Source organism: Betta splendens, chromosome 13 (assembly GCF_900634795.4).
Source record: "Betta splendens chromosome 13, fBetSpl5.4, whole genome shotgun sequence".
Taxonomy (NCBI): domain Eukaryota; kingdom Metazoa; phylum Chordata; class Actinopteri; order Anabantiformes; family Osphronemidae; genus Betta; species Betta splendens.
Window position 1 is genome coordinate 11463078 of NC_040893.2, and position 16543 is coordinate 11479620.

At 46.3% G+C, this 16543-nt stretch overlaps 1 protein-coding gene across 1 annotated transcript in view; it reads left to right on the forward strand.

Annotated features, from left to right (window-relative positions):
• sphkap (SPHK1 interactor, AKAP domain containing) overlaps positions 1-16543 on the forward strand; it is a 58812-nt gene that overhangs the window by 14641 nt on the left and 27628 nt on the right. Inside the window, exon 2 of the mRNA XM_055513715.1 lies at positions 12938-13014. Within this exon, the coding sequence (XP_055369690.1) occupies positions 12971-13014 (44 nt within the window). The 5' untranslated portion in view covers positions 12938-12970. The remainder of the gene's footprint in view (positions 1-12937; positions 13015-16543) is intronic.

Here is a 16543-nt window from a genome sequence, read left to right on the forward strand (position 1 = left end):
TTCTGTGCTACTGTATGCGGCGTTCCTGCTGCTATTATATGTGAAAGGACAATTTCAAGACCAAAGAAAAAACTGGAGGGAAGATGGAGGGAAATTGTGTCTTTACAGCAGTTCTCATTTGAAAATGAAAGGAAAACCACCACCAAAAAGAAATGATTCACATGCATTATACATAGTTAATGTACTGTATGCACTTTGGTAACATCAATGTTTTGGACGATGTGCAGCTACAAAACATTTGTGCACTTTCCTCATTCCTCATTAGATTTACCACACACACACACACACACACACACACACACACACACACACACACACACACACACACACACACACACACACACACACACACAGTATGAAAAGGAAACACAATGTCTGAATTTTGTTTAACCTAATATATAACAAAAGACACAGACAAATGGTGCATTAAGAAAGAAGTGATCATCAGTGTTTGTGCTGCAGAAGAAGTGGAATAGATTTGGTGCTAATCTGCACTAAGCGCCTGGAGGATCAAATGCATGGAGCGCTGTTCTCCACCTTGGCTCTCCAACCGCTCCAACACTTTATACTTCAATTCATCAGCGTCATTAAGTGCCTTCATCATGTGTCTCTTCAGCTTGACTGGACAATTAAACTGCCATTTGATTAAAGCTTAAGCAATCTCTGCTCATTACTGTGAGAAGGCACGTCATTAGGTAAACTGTCATTATTTCCCTCCCACTAAAAGGCATTTCTGCTCATGCGGCGAAAAGGCCCAGCATGAAAAGACTTCAATCACAATTGTTTACTCGCATTGATTTTACAAAGTGCCTCAGAATTTACCTTTCACTTGTCACATTGACTGAAAACACTTCTCTTGGTCCCCACTCGCACCACGACCACCTCCTCGTGATTCTGTTTCTGTTAAAAAGCGTGTCATTAGCGTGTCATTCATTAGAAGTCATGGCTTTATTACTAAACCCGCAGTTCTTTAGGTCGTCTGATCCTCGTTTTGCTGTAGTCGCTCCTCTATATTATGTACTGTCACCGGGCTGTGACAGGGAAATGATGCCTGTGAGGCCGTGCTGTCACAGCAGCCACGTCGCCAGCCATCGGACGTCAGTCACACGTGAGGCATCTCATACAGCACACGCCGCTGCTGATGGATGGAGGGCGGTGGGCGCCTCTGTCCTCTCCTTCACCACGCGGCGTCAACATGGCGGCGGATCCTATTTGGGCCTCGTCAGCATGTATTTGTGAGTGTAGCCTGGAGGCATCCACTGTCGTAATTGTGTGCTCTGTTGCCATCCTGGTTTACTAACCCAGCTCTATACATGTGTGTTTCTCCATCTTGTAGTAAAGCAATGATAGATTGAAAGCTCATCATAACAATACTGTAAGTTTTGACTCTCAGCTGCTGCAGTGTTTGCCCTCCGGTCGCTGGGTCTGAGCCGACGCTCTCCGCGCCCCGTTCCCCGACGCCCCTGGACGAGGCCGCCGCTGCCTAATCGCTTTTGACAGAGCAGAAAATTGATCAGGCGGCGGATCCAAAAGCTCCGAGCTGGAGGACTGTTAAAGCGACGATTTGGGGGCGATAGTGAGTGTGCTGTGTAAAATTGAAGCCGTGGCGCCAGGACACAGTTGTGATGCGGTGCGTCCTTTCAGGAGCACATTAGTCGCTCTTGTCCAAAAAATAATTAGGTGTCGAACGCTTGGGTGGTGCATAGAGACCCTGGTTTTAACAGATGGCCTCTCAGCCCATGAGGAAAGATGCAATGCATTGTTCTTAACATAACCTGGACATTTGTTAAATATTAAAATATATAATTACTGTCTTACTCTTTTTTTACTTATTCATTTATTGTGTATCACTAAAAGCAAAACACCCCAAAGTGTCTGTCGAGTGCGTCATCACATTCTGAGCCTATTCGGAGACAATGAGGCACAGAAATCCGAAGTATAACGTTATATCTCATTTAAGCAGGGAGGCGTCAGCTTTATTTTCCTGATGGAGCATGTTGGTATCATTACACTTTATTAGCAGAGCTTGTGATTACGTCGCTCTGTGCTGAGGATGTTGTCGTCTCCTCGCTGCTTTGATAGATATTGATCTGACATTGCACACGCTCCACTTTAGTGCATCAACTTCAGCCCCAGCGCTCATCTGAAGGACAGCGATTAAGTGTGTTTGCTCATACGTACATGCGATGAACTCAAACTTGTGTACTTTGTGTTTACATGTATCTCTCTGGCTGTGCCGGTGTGTGTTATGCTGAATAATAGCAAATGTCAGACTGAAGCTTTAATTTCACGCTCCTCCTCCGTGGTGTTACCTGCAACACAAAGCACACGTTACCTACTGTGATCTCACACACTCTCCATTGCGTTATACTGGGTCGTGTTCATTTTATTATTTAATGATTCACTAACTTTAATTTTTTTTAGAGGGTTGTAGTAAAGTAAAGTCTATTTTTCCTTCTCTTGTTCGCATTGGGAAGAGCAAGGCTGTGAGTATGAGTATGAGTGTATGTGTGTGTGTGTGTGTGTGTGTGTGTGTGTGTGTGTGTGTGTGTGTGTGTGTGTGTGTGTGTGTGTGTGTGTGTGTGTGTGTGTGTGTGTAGTACGGTAAGTAATAATATTGTAAGTTTGTTCTTAACTGTGTTTTTGCAGAATCCATAAATTAGCTGTGTTTACTTCGTTACATCAAAATATCATCAGTCTCTCTGAAGGGGAAACTGACTCCAATCTTAATATGATACTTTGTCAGGCTGTTTCCTGCCTCTATAACCTGCTCTATCCCAATCAAAGAAATCTATCTGTTTTCTAGCTTTGTCTGCATGTTTAACAATGATGCATGTTGGGAAATGTGGGACTAGTGCATGTACTGTATGCAGCAGGTGTGTGTGTGACACAGTACAATACCTACACATGGTACTGTAGAATGATGGTACAATTAAGATGAGTCTTGGGTAAAAGCCTCGTTTCAGGCTGCAGAGCTCGATAAAGCTCATGTTGGCCTCTAATGAGCCAACATCTCCTGTTTAGGCGCTACAGAAAAGGGGCTGTGAAAGTTGAAGAGTAGGACTTTATACATATCGTGTAAAATCGAAGTTGACTGACTGGATGACGACGTTGGCTGGATTCACTCGTACAGTTCAGCCCCAGATGTATCGTAGCGTAGCGGGGGCTTAGCTCATCTTGCCTCTGACCAACTGTTTTTATTCCCTCGTCTGCTCCAGACATCAATCTTTCCATCTACTGCACTCAGCAGGCTTTTAAGTGATTCTGACACCATCATGCAGATTTGTTTAAGCTGTTATTCGGCAGGTTTTTCTTCGGGCACTTAATGAATGTCTGCCCGCGGCTTCCCTTTCCCCTCTCTCTCTCTCTCTCTCTCTCTCTCTCTCTCTCTCTCCGCTCTCCTCCTCTCTCTCCTCAGTCCTCTCTCTCTCTCTCTCCTCTCGTCCGTCTATCATCTCTCTCGTCATCTCTCTCTCAGCTCCATCTCTCTCTCTCTCTCTCTCTCTCTCTCTCCCCCAGTCCTGTATCAGTCATTATGAAAACACACTTGCCGTAGCACTCTCCTCCTCCTCAGCCAATTTAATGCATCATGATTTTATGTGAAGTGGTCGCTGTATTCACCTCATTTAAGCTCAAGAGACACTGAATCTGCAGATGTTGGCAAATGCCAACTGAGGTCACATTAATTTCACTTCCTCCACCTCAGGAAACCAATCGCTCAGGGTTTTAGAACAAAACACTTATGTTTGTTCGAATTGAAAAAGAACAGTCATTAAACTATATGAACGGTGACGCGTGATCTACAGTTGATAAGAGTCACCACAAGATCCTAAACTCCCCAAAACAGGGTTAACTCTTAGATAGTGGGTGAATTGACAGATTAGAACCAACACTATCTACAGTAGAACGTACCTGCTGTCGATTTAGCTCTTGTTTTGACTTTAATAGAGACTTTAATAGACTGGATTCACTGTTGATCTGAGGGCTTAGGGCAGTGCATGTTTACCTTAATCAGTATCCACATGTCAGTTAGCGGTCTAAGCTGTACATTGGGTCACAGTAAGTAAAGGCATGGTGCTGACACAGAGGGGGGTGGACAGTTGGAAACGAAGGGCCCGAGTGAGAGAGACACCAGGGAACGGTCGGGATTAAATGGATGAGAACACGTACGGGAACACGAGGTTCCACGCTTATCCCAAAGCGTGAGGTCACTCCGCTAATGGACAGAGGAAAGCGATCTGTGCGGGTTTACTGGAGCACATGGCATCAGGCTGCCAGGCACACTTACACGACAGATATACAGACATTCACCTACAGTACCGTAAACGCACTGAAGGCCTGAACGCGTTCCCTCCGGCAAATCGGACGATTCATTCATGCCTCCATCCACACGAGCCAGCGGCAAACGAAAGGGAATCGCTGTTCTGTGGTCGCACGTACCGGTTCATCATCAGAGAGCCAGGAGCCCTCGTAATCACTTCCTGCACGCGTGCAGACACTGATTCACCTGATTCAAGGTCTGAAATTAGCCCCATGAATAATATAGTGAATATTAGGAGTGTAAATAATGCAGAGGGACCATTAAATGCTTGGAGAGATGAAGAAGGAGTCTAAGGGTGGTTAGTTTGTCTGGATCTTACATTATGTGCAGGTTTTGTAGCACAGGGCAGCCTTATTTAGGCTATTTTAGGTTATTTAGGAGGGTATTTATTATTCCAGATAGACATCCACTAGACTGGCCTGTCCGGGGTGAGGCTGACAACCTTAACCAGACTGGCTGCATTGGTTGCCGGGAATCAGCTTGTTTGCACTGCGTCAAACAGTTCTGCTTGTACTCATTCTGCTGAGTTCCGCTGCTTAGAGGAATTTGACAGCGGTCACAGCTCAACACACTGGTGGCGATTGGGAGAAAACAGACTTTAAGCCTAAAGGATGCAGTCCCTCTTGTGCTTACACAGATGGGTGCGTGGATTGGAGCAGAAATATGTTTGTTGAAAAATGTCACAAACTAAAAAAATGTGTCTGGAAAAAGAAATTGTGTTGCAGCCGAGTGTTAAAGCCGCAGCTATTCCCAAGTGGCTCAGAGACCCGTGCTGCTTGAGCCCCATGTCCATAACTGGCAGATAACACCATCATCAAGCTGGGCTAAAAATAGCCCCAGTGTGTGTGTGTGTGTGTGTGTGTGTGTGTGTGTGTGTGTGGGGGGGGGGGGGGGGGGGGGGGGGGGGGGGGGGGGGGGGGGGTGTTCTATTATGGCACAAACAACCTGAAAGTTTTTGAAACCTAGCAGCAAAAATAGAAAAAAAAACACCTAATTACAGATACTCCTTTAGGACAGTGCAAAGTCTGGAAATGTCATTTTACTTCTTCCTGCTAGCATGCACACACACACACACACACACACACAAGCGTCCATTTGTATTAGTGCAGACACAGCAGCTTAATGGCCACAGGAATCCATTGAGTGAGTGTGTCGATGGAGGCCCTCAGGTTGTTCACACACACCATCTTGATCGTTTGTTTCCTTCGGCCTTCGAGCAGCAGAAGCCAAACTTCTGGGCTCGTCGGTGGCACCTCCCACTCCTGGTCACACATGAGGCCGAGCGCGGGTGAACTGAGGAGACCCGCACACACAGACACAGATCAGGGTGTTTTTCTGACTGAATCGGCTCCGGAGCCGCGGTCGGTCCTGTACTGTCACTTGGAGCAGGTTAGTCACGGTCAGCAGCGTGTTTGCGGAGGACATGTGTGAAACCGAACTGGGTTGAATGTTCAGATTCTGGAGCATCAGTGTCCTCTCACACCACCTGTTAAGACTCCACGCGCGGAGGTTCTTCCCGCTGCGATCCAGAGATGAGGTCTGTTTACACATCTTTCATAATGGCCATTTGTTAGTTGACTTGCAACCGCAAGTTAAAAAAAATATATGTATGACACTTCAGTAACACTGAGCCAGCAGGAGCACTGGCTACGCAATGTCTGTCCCTTCTTCCCACTGAGAGAGTGGGCTGGGAGCGAAACACAAGTGGGAGAGAGGAGGAGGAGGAGAGACATGAAGACATGTCTCATTTGTTTCTCTTCCCATTATAAATGCATGCAAATCCCTGAAAAATGCCCGTTTTTTGTTCAGCTTTCATAACTGATGCGATCTGATCATTCAGGCCTCATGATCAAGTGATCGTCCGTCAGTGCTTTATGGAAAAGAGCTGATTCCAGAGTCCTTCAGTAACAGTTTTACCGTCCACCGGTCGATGTGACTGAGCCGCAGCACAGACCCTGTGCAGCAGACGTGTCCTGTAGACGCTGCAAACACCGCCTGCGTCGGCAAATACAGCAAATCATGTTCAATTTCCCACCGCGGCTGCATCGGGGATTAGGAAGCTCATCACCCGTGGCTACGTCACACGCATCTGAGTCGATACAGGGCTTTTCTAATCTCATCTAACGTGAAGTTCACCTCACACATGGCCACTTGTGCATATTGTGCAAGAGCATACTTAGAAGTTAAGTCCATTACTAGCGTTGTGTAGCATTTATCAGCTGTGGGTTGTGGTATGAGATGAGGAGGAACTGGACTCAGTCAGTGGGAGTGGGAGGCAGACTTTGGCTCGTCTCTACAGGCTGCAACACAGCCTGTTCTGGAGGTTACAGCGCAAATCTAGATGGTGCTTGGTGTCAACGTGTTCTCACGTTCTACACATCAAGAAGCTGCCTCTGAAAAGCTTCACAAACACGTTATTATTATTATTATTTTTATTTGAGATTTTGCAGGTCATCTTGAGATTCAGATCCTCACGCACACACCTTTGTGCTTTGTGATATTTTTTGTGGTGACATTGCATCAAAACACCTTCAGCTGCAGTATTCGCTTCTACTGAACACACAGTTATTTGGGCTTGTGTTGTGCACAAAGCAGAGAGTCTTGTTTTGGGCCTTTTGAAACTGACCTCAGCCCAGTTCACTCCCACCCCCTTGACGGTCACTGGCTGTGGCCACTGCTCCAGCACCGACCCTTTTGACAGGCATCCCTATTGATCGCGTCCCGTCCGATTGCTCTTCATTTTCCAAGGTTTTCCTGTTGCCAGAAAGGGGGGGCAAAGCTTTTATTTCCCATCTAAACACACGCCTGGTGGACACACAAACACAAGTGCACAGCACTCTGGCTCCTGACTCTGCGTAAGCCTTCAAAGCATCCTTTTCAAGTGGATTTTTGCAGGCTTTCACAGGCGGTGCGAGGTGGTGAGCGCTTCTTTGAGCGCAGGTCTGAAAGCCCTCCTGTAATGCCAGTGTGACACCGGGGGGAGGTGTGTTTGCGTTGGACCCAAAGTAGCACCGCAAACGCACAAACACACAGCCACGTTCCCACATTACTGCACCACGATAAGTCGAATCAGCTACGAACACAGCGAACTGCGTAATGACTCATTCTAGGAGTCAGAACCCTCCTTTGAGCGCAGACAGAGAAGAACCACACACCCCAGAGGTGACGCATGTATGAAGAGAGGCAGAGAGGACGGGGATGTCATCGGTGGAGACAAATATGACCTGCAGCGATGAGGAGAAACGGAGGTTCGACAGGCTGTCACTTCTCATAGTCTCGTCCCTCCGACGGCTCCAGCGACGCCGCGGTTCGGATCGGTGCCACGCTTCAGGTGCCAATCAAATGTTGATCCTGCTCAAATATGCAGCGTCGCACCTACAGCGCAGCTGTCTCCTGTCACGTATAGATATTTATACCGTAGACGCTCATTTACAGTATAGAGGGCGCTCGCTCAGGGCCGTGTGTGATTGAGAAGTCGCCGAGGAAAAATGATTTCCCTTCTGTTGCGCCTGCAGTACATGCGCTGTTCATACAGTGGATGCTGGACTTCAGATAATGTGAAATGTGTTACGAATTATCTCCTTCTGCTCTGCATTTAACGCCAGCACAATAATAGCTCCACATCTCTACTGTCATAACTACCAAGCTTTCCTCGTCCAAATTAAACAAGGTGTTCTAAAAAAAATGAAAAAAAACATTTTTATTTCTACAACAAAATACCTTAGAATCCTTTTCCGTTTTCTTTTCGTAAAAACTAATTTGGATTTTGGAGACTGGCAACATCTGAAGCTCGGTTACAGGTAATCTGCAGGCTGGGCCGTGCTGGTCAGCGCTGGGTTATCTCCTGTAGCTGGCTTCCTCCCACCGTCCACAGACAGGCAGGTTAATTGCCCGTAGGTGTGAGTGATTGTTTGTCTGTGTTGGACTGGCAGCCTGTCCACAGTCTCATTAACCAAACCTCTTTTCCAATTAAAGGTTGCGGGAAGACACATATGACCACATGTTCACAAGTAAAGTAAATGACAAGAAAATAAATGACTACTTTGATATATATATATATATATAAATATATATACAAATTAATGCTTGTCAAAATCAGTCACCGGATGTGAGACGTATCCTTGTCAGCTTTAAATGTGTGGATATTAATGGGATTATTGTCTGCTACTGTTCATTGGCATTGGTCATTCTTTTATTTGACTATTTAAACTTTAATGGAACAAACGAGACAATGCAGCTTTAGATTTCCGGGTTTGACCTGTTGCTTGAACCTTTCGCTCCCGGCAGCCGTGGCGTAGTCACACGAACACCTTGGCCGCGTGTCCTTTAGAAACACGCGACCTTCGGGACACGCGCGCCTTCCTTCCCTCCTTCTCAGTGTTCCTGTTTACAGGCCCATATTCCACATCAGCGCACACCACAGCCAGAAGCCCGGGCGTCTGTGGGCGAAGTGAGCGCACACTCTGTGGACCACGCTAATGGGTGGGAAATGTCGGCGCCGGCCCGTGCCCTCCACCTCTCCTTCCCCTCAGCCTCTGCCCTCCCCCTCCTCTCCTTCCCCTCAGCCTCCGCCCTCCCCCTCCTCTCCTTTTTGCCTCCCATGGGGCCTCTGTTGGTCATCGGAGCCGTTCGCTCACACCAAGGCCCGACTCATGGAGCGAGTGATGCAGCTCAGAGTCCGCCGTCTGTTTGTCGCTGCGTTTGATCTTTTTAACACTCAACGTATTTATGTTTTTGCATACGTATGCGGAGCAGATTTTTTAACTTGCACCTGTTTATATTTTGGGAGATGTGCGACGCTGAATCGGAAAAGTAACAAGCAGTTTTGTAGAAACAAGCAGAGATTGCTCTGTTTTCTTCTGGTACGCTCGCTCACTAAGCTGTGACAACACACACACACACACACACACACTGCTGTACTTCTTCAGACTGGCAGCTTCAAAGTCTCCCTGTGCAGGTTGCTCCTCCTGATGACTCATTTGCCTGTTGCCCCCCCCCCCCCCCCCCCCCCCTTCACACTTCACCCCTCCATCCTGGAAGCACTTTGTCACTTACTGACAACCTGGTAAAACTTGGAGCTGATTTTAGCACGGGCGCCACGGATAATTCTGATGAGCGAGTGGTTAAAGGAGGCTCAGAGGCTGCCGCTGGAACAGCACCCTGAAGGTCGCTAATAAAAATGTTTGTGTCCGATGAGAAACCTGCTCTTAGATCAGACCCCTGTGAGGCAGGGAGTCCGGTCATGGTTCAAAACGAGCAGCTTACTATGTGAATAGATAAATGTGCTCATAAATTAATAATGGCAAATTAAAACCGTAGAATAAACGTTCTAACTGTTCAAAAGTGGCGGGCAAAAGGCAGCTATGTGACTAAATATGAAATGAACAGATGAGACAGAGCGCAGATGGAGCTGCATCTGGAAATGTAAACGGGGGGTGAACGTTTTCAGACTTAATCAAGATTGAGTGATTGAATGAACAGAGAGAGGAGCTTCGTCGCTGTTTCTGACGTTCTGTCGGCAGCGGGGGAATCAACGCACTCAAGCACGATTCCCATTTGCCTCCTGGTTTTCATCCTCATCCTCCGCACCCATTTCCTCCCCTTGTTTTCCCTGCTTCTGTTGAGCCACAATGGAGGGAGCGGGAGCATCGCTTGAACCAAAGCTAAAGCGACGTGGACGAGGGGAGATGTTACTCTCGCTGGCAGGTACTGTAGAGAGACCTGGCGCCATACTGAAGCCCGACTAGCACAAAGACTGCCAGAAGGCTGATTCAGTGACGCCAGGCTGCCATCCCGATTTTCCAGGGCCTAATAAAAAAGCAGAACAAGTGATGCTTGCTGAAATCGCTGCGCTCCCTGGCTTAACTTGAATCACCGCCTGTCCTTTTCAGACCTGACCTAAAGATCAGTTCTATATAAAACTCGGTTTATATTTAGATTTGTGTTTTTTCTGTTCATATCATAAAAAGTAATATTTGCAACTTGGGCAAAAATAAATAAAACGTATCCCAATGCCAATGAAAATCAATGACTCTATGAGTCAAAGGGCTCCTTCTGTTTGTAGGTGTAGATGAGACATATAGCAGGAAGTTGAATTGATTTTTAATCAGTCATTTAAGGTCCAAAGTGACAACGTGTCTTTGTGTCTTGAGGCAAGTTTTTTGGGTAGAGACAGAAAGGATTAGCTCAAACACAAGCAACCAGTATCATAGGGAGGCCATGTTTAGCCTTGGGGATAAGGTACAGCACACAGGACCCCAGGGTGGCCCTCGAACACTGGAGAGATTACAGTCTGTATCTCACCTGGTCTGGGAAATGCCTCCGGGTCTGCCAGGAGGAGCTCTGCGTTCAGGAGACCGGCGTCTGGACTCTCCTGATTAGCCTGGACGGACGGTGAACTGTTATCGGACTGTGGACATGGACAGTGGTGCCGTGAACGACAAAACCACAAACTTAGATCACAAATAACCAGATAGATCCTTTAAATGATGCTGTGATGATGCGTGCTGTTAAGCAGTCGGACACTTAGCTCAGCGCTAATCATTAGCTTAGCCTAGCTAGCAGGGGCCACGTCAGGCCATGAAGCTCCATTCTCAGCAAAAGATTGTACAAATGTGTGTGTGTTGTTTGTGAATTATGATTGTGGATATGATGTTGACAGTCGTGCTGTTTGTATGTTTTTCGGCTCATTTGATCTTCCAGACTTTCTGCCTGTATTAAATACTGTAGATGGAAGCGCTTCAGACACCCTGTTTCTCCGTGATTGCATTGATTTGATACAGTCGGCGTCGTCCCATCACTTGTTTGCCTGGATGTTTGATCTGTATGCTGACATGGACCGACCTTCCAGATACTTTGGAAATGAATGAATCGACTAACAGGTTAAATGGCCCTGGAAATGTGCTTCTCTTTTATATGTTGCCCTGCCTTCCTCCTCAGCTGCGTGTGGACACGGGATGCGATCAAAGAGTAGCCATCAAAGTAAGATTGCTTCTTTTCATGTTTATCTCCACCATCTCAAGAAAGATTCTGAATTACCCATAACCCTCTGCTTTGGGACCTTATGCATGTCTCGGTGGAGGATGAAATGCTGCAGTCAGAAATTTCTGACTCATACTGTAGTTCATGCTACAACTGAAATCCTCTTTCAAAATAAAAAAGCCATCAATCATGTATCAGAAGCATCGACGTGATTTGATTTGACAGTCAGGAGTGTAGAGGAGATTGAAGTGAGCTTAAAGTGAGCTCCTTGTAGTCCTCTGGTTTCTTTATTTTATCTTATGTCAGTGGAGTTATTACATGTAAGTGACCCCATGAATTTCTTAGCACTGGTTGCACTCATCATCATCTCACTGATTTTGTTCTCTTTGGTGCTTGTGACATGAGCTGAGGTGGAATTAACAGATGAGCTGAGTGATCTGCAGATGGATTCCTTGCCCCAAAGGCCTCGACTGAGCTCAGTTGGACTTAAGGCTGTTTAGATCCAGATCTGTTGAGTAAGGGCGTACAGTACATCAACACGATGTGGCCTCACTGTGTTACAGGAACATGTGCGTGATGGTGTGAGACAGAAAAATCATCATCAACACTTATTTAATAATTCCATCCTTTTCTACTCGGGCCTCATTAAAATGCCTAATAATTCCATTAATGTGTCCGTCAGCCTCATTACATTTCTCCAGTCTCATCATCACACTGTGGCAACAAGGCTGCACTTCATGCTCCATGATCATAAAGTGAATTAAAGCTGAGGAGTTATTTTTCTCATGCTGGTATTAAAGTTAAGAATTACATATACTGTACATTTTTTATATATTTAATATGTTTAATATCATCTCAGTGATGTGTAAATCATTCATTTAGTTTGTTCAAGCAAAGGTAGCAATGTTAAACTATGTTATATAAAATGTAATACCTGCTGATAAAAACTGGAAACAATAAACAGAGTAGTTACTCTTGTATAAATGTTTTCATGCAGATATTGTTGATTATTCCTTCTTTAGGCTGTGTCCAAAGCGCAAATTCAAAATTCTACAAGTGAAACATGAAATATTCTCACAGGTTATTTTTGATAATATAGAACCAGATTAGTTCTATAATTGCATCTTGCAGAAATCAACACTCGCACAAATAAAATAAAAGCAAGCTCTGTTTATTATAATTGCATAATTATGATGGGACGTGGTTTATTATGGATGTGGAAAATATTTAGTATTCAAGTTCTTGTCCATTGAATTGCCTGCAGGCAATCTGACATCTGTTGCTGTTATCAGCCAGGATATGTCACATCTGTGCAATGCTTTGAAATACAGTGTGTGCTACAGCCTTTTTGTGTGCGCGTGCGTGTGTGCGTGCATGAAAGGGAGTGAGAACAGCTTTTTTTTATTCTGTGCACAGTGTGTGGGAGAAGTGAAGACATACTACTGTGCTTTAAATTGCTTACATCCCCCAATGCTCCAGTAAAATACCGCTGGAAAACTGCTGGAAAAAACTGAGATGGCATCAAAAACAAAAAAAACCACGCAGCCATCTGTTCCTTTCAGTTATTTATGGTGTGTGTGCGTTTGTGTTTGTATTAAACTCTCCTACCCATTCAACTGTCTTCATGTGTTTCAGATAAAGAGCAGGAGGGGGAACGTTTGACTGAAGATGCTGTCGTCGCTGTTCACTGCGCTGCGGATCTTCACTGAGCTGTGAGACCTATGGTTGACTTGCTTCTAGTCACGCTGCACGTCCGTATCGTTCAAATATTACCGCCGTACTTTGTCGGCGACTATTTGTTCATTGCTACAAGCTCTGAACTGAGTTTAGTTCGCTTCATATTTAATAATGCGTGTAAAACATTTCCATTTGTTTACACAAAGAATAGGACAGAGAGAGAAAGTGAGTGTGTGAATTAATTTTTTGTCAAATTCAACATCTTATTAGTATGAAATATAGTTTAGGTGCGTGATGCTTTGTTCTGCTGTTGTTGACCTGCTGTACATTCTACCACACACAATGGACCTCAACCGGCATCACTTGTGTGTTTTCCTCCCCTCCACATGGGGGCACACTTTGTTGCTCCACCCCCCGTTTAATTTGTCTCTGGTTTGTGGGAGATTACGATGCTTAATTGCTTCAATTTATCATCAGTGCCCGAGCCCGCGTTCCCCAGGGGCTGCGCGGGAGCGGGAGAGGGAAATGGAAAGGCAAGCGGTTGTGCATGCGCCGGGCTGCTGAGGCAGAGCCGGCCATAAAGCGCTAATGGATGCTGAGAGAGCACGGGCCTGTGAGAGACACCGCATCAGCATCAGCATCAGCATCAGCACACGGTGTCTCAGCAGCACAGAGGCATAACAGGTGCCACAACCCCGGACTCACACAAAGGCTGAACTACAACAGACGGTGAAAGGGGTGAAATTTTATGTAATGTAATGCTGCTGGTGATTTGTTGTCACTTGCTGGGTTAATGACGGCGTCTGTTTTATTTAGCCAGTTGTGTCATATCCACCAGCAGACAGGAAACCTCCAAACATACTAAAAATACACCATACAAATATAACCCTTGTGTGGAAGCTCGGGGTCCACAACCTTTACCTGAATGTCGTGGCTGTCAGACAGTGTTTAATGCATCAGTGGAATAGCATGAAGTCCCCTCTACTTTATCAAAATCAGAATGTCTATGTGGCCGATTCAAAACTACAGGAACAATTTTGCATTTTTGCCCGTGATACAGTGGTGATGAATGGTGAAGGGCATCAGGAACACCTGCTTCAGATGCTGAGAGGTTCCAGCGGAGTCAGCAGGGACAGGCTGAATTAGAGCAGAAGGTAATTGTAGGTCATAAGGTACTTTAGCTGCGCAGCTCTGGTGCGTACTGTACTGTACGCTGACACCGGAGCCTCATTGTACTTTAACACGCGCACACTGTACAAGTACATCAGCACGTTTTCAAAGGCACAGCAGGGAATCTGTCACAGCCTGAAATGGAACGTACAGTGCTGTAACGCCATGAAAACACAGGTCACATGTTCAACCCCCTCAGAATTCAAGGAAACCTTTGAAACACGGCGATTAGTAGAATCCGGGTCCAGTATGTGACTTCAGTGTAACGGCATAATAAACATTTGATCCACTTACTCTCCTGTTGACGTGACCGCATGAGGCCACTACTCCTCCATCCAGTCCAATGTGCAAATCTGTGCTTCCACAATATGAGCAGACTCTGCTGTAGCTTGACTAAAGTCGACTAAAGGAACATGAAACGGCCTGGAATCAGGAGCTTTTCAGGCCCAGTGAGTTGCAGAGTTGCAGTTGTTGCTTGATGTGCGGCTGTCTGGTGCCACGCGAGCATATAATCAGAGCCCGGGGGACTGAGTCTGAAGCAGACTAATCAGAGGGCAGATGGGGCCTCTAATAGCAGGTATAAATGAACAATGACTCCTCTTTCATTCATCTCGTCGCATGGATGGAGTGACCCTTAGGCAGAACAGTGCTCACGGCCACGTGCTTTTTCCCAGAATGCAATCTTTTACGTGCTGGACTTCATGGAGCGCATTGGGTTTATTACAGGTTATGATGATGAGGAGGAGCGTTTTTATTTATGTTATTCTCTCTAATGCGCCTCAGAGTCACTCGTAATGACAGAGGCTGGCGAAAACAGGGCTAACGTCCAATGTCACTGGGTCTTCTTCTGTTTGTGTGAGCATTGTACAAGGCGAGCTCTCGCTCAGACTGAACTTTCTGGCTTCGTGTTTCACGCCGCGCGGCCTCGTGCGCGGAGGCCAACGCGGAGCACATGCGACTCACGATGACACGCGGACCAGAAGGCCTCAGCAGATGCCGCGTGGTTTCAGGGATCAGATGGACACGGTTGTATCTGTGCAGAGGGAGACAGACTTGTGGTTGCAGATAGTAGGACGCTCCAGTGCGTCTGGCTCCGGCCATCTGTCGCACACGCACAAATGAGCTCTGAGACCTTTCTACGTTTTGATCCGCTACTTGTTGAGGAAATCGCAGTGTCAGCAAAAGCCCGGGGATGTTTTGTTTGTTGGTTCGTTTTTACCAATGAACCAAAACAAGGCTGCGTCCTTGAAGCTGTTGATTTTTCCCATATTAGTCAGAGGAAGCAAGGTGAAACTAACTTTCATCCCAGCTAAAAGCTGCATCAGGCTCTTGATCAGGATCAGTCTTCCCACACGATGGAATATTTAGTCATGTGATGGGCTTATGTGGCCACATATTTCACCTCGCTTTGTCATCTTTTATTATTTACCGCTGGGCTTTTCCCACTCTAACTTGATCGACATGTAAATCTGAATTTCCATCCCCGCGGGGAGGTTTCTGCAGTGGAAATGAGCTGTCAGTGGAAACAGTCCGGACGCTTTGTGGTGAAAGAATTCTAAACAGTGGCCTTCCCTCTGGTGATCCTGAAGGTTCACGAGGGACCAGCGGAGTGAAGGGGGTCCCGAGCCAACACAGTTAAACTGCAGCTCAGGAAGTGCCAAGTCAGTGCAGCGGCTGACTGAGACAAACTGTTTGCTCGCCGCCCGCAGCCTCTCCCACAGGCTCGTCGCTCATGACCTTTCAAATGATTGCTGATTAGGTGCACTCAGCCGCCTCCAGCGAGGAGAAGGAGAGAGGAGAGCGGAGGAGAAAGAGGGAAACGAGGAGACGAGAGCGGTTCATATAAACAACCGTGTGAGCGATTCCACACGCACGCACGCACGCGCACTGTTGATAGGAAAGCATCAGTCACACGGCTCCAGTGTTTCTTCAGCCAACGACTTTCACTGTCAGGTCTTTCACCTTGCTCTTTCGAAAAACGACAGTGCGTTTGTTTGTCTGTTTTTATTCCCATCACTTTTGGCTGGAGGCTAATTTTCCCAATAAATGAATCATCCCATCTTGGAAAATGTAGAGCAGAGCCACCGTCGGTGCGAGTATAAATAAATTAACAGGTTTTAGTCAGAGGGGAGAACGTGTCACATTCTGTACATACTGGAAGAGTTCTCGCAGTTGTCGGGAAAACAAGAAACGTTGTTTGTGCACATTCTGTCTTTTCAGGGGAAAAGCGCCCATTGATGTTCTGTTCCATGAACCTATTGCTGCTAGTGCTGAGGATTTACACATTAAGGCACAGTAAGACGGGTTTCCGGTCTGATTTCGCTGCCCTGCACATATAACAAAGACGCAAATTATGCCCTGATCAAACGTCTCCCAACAAAAGCCACTGATTAT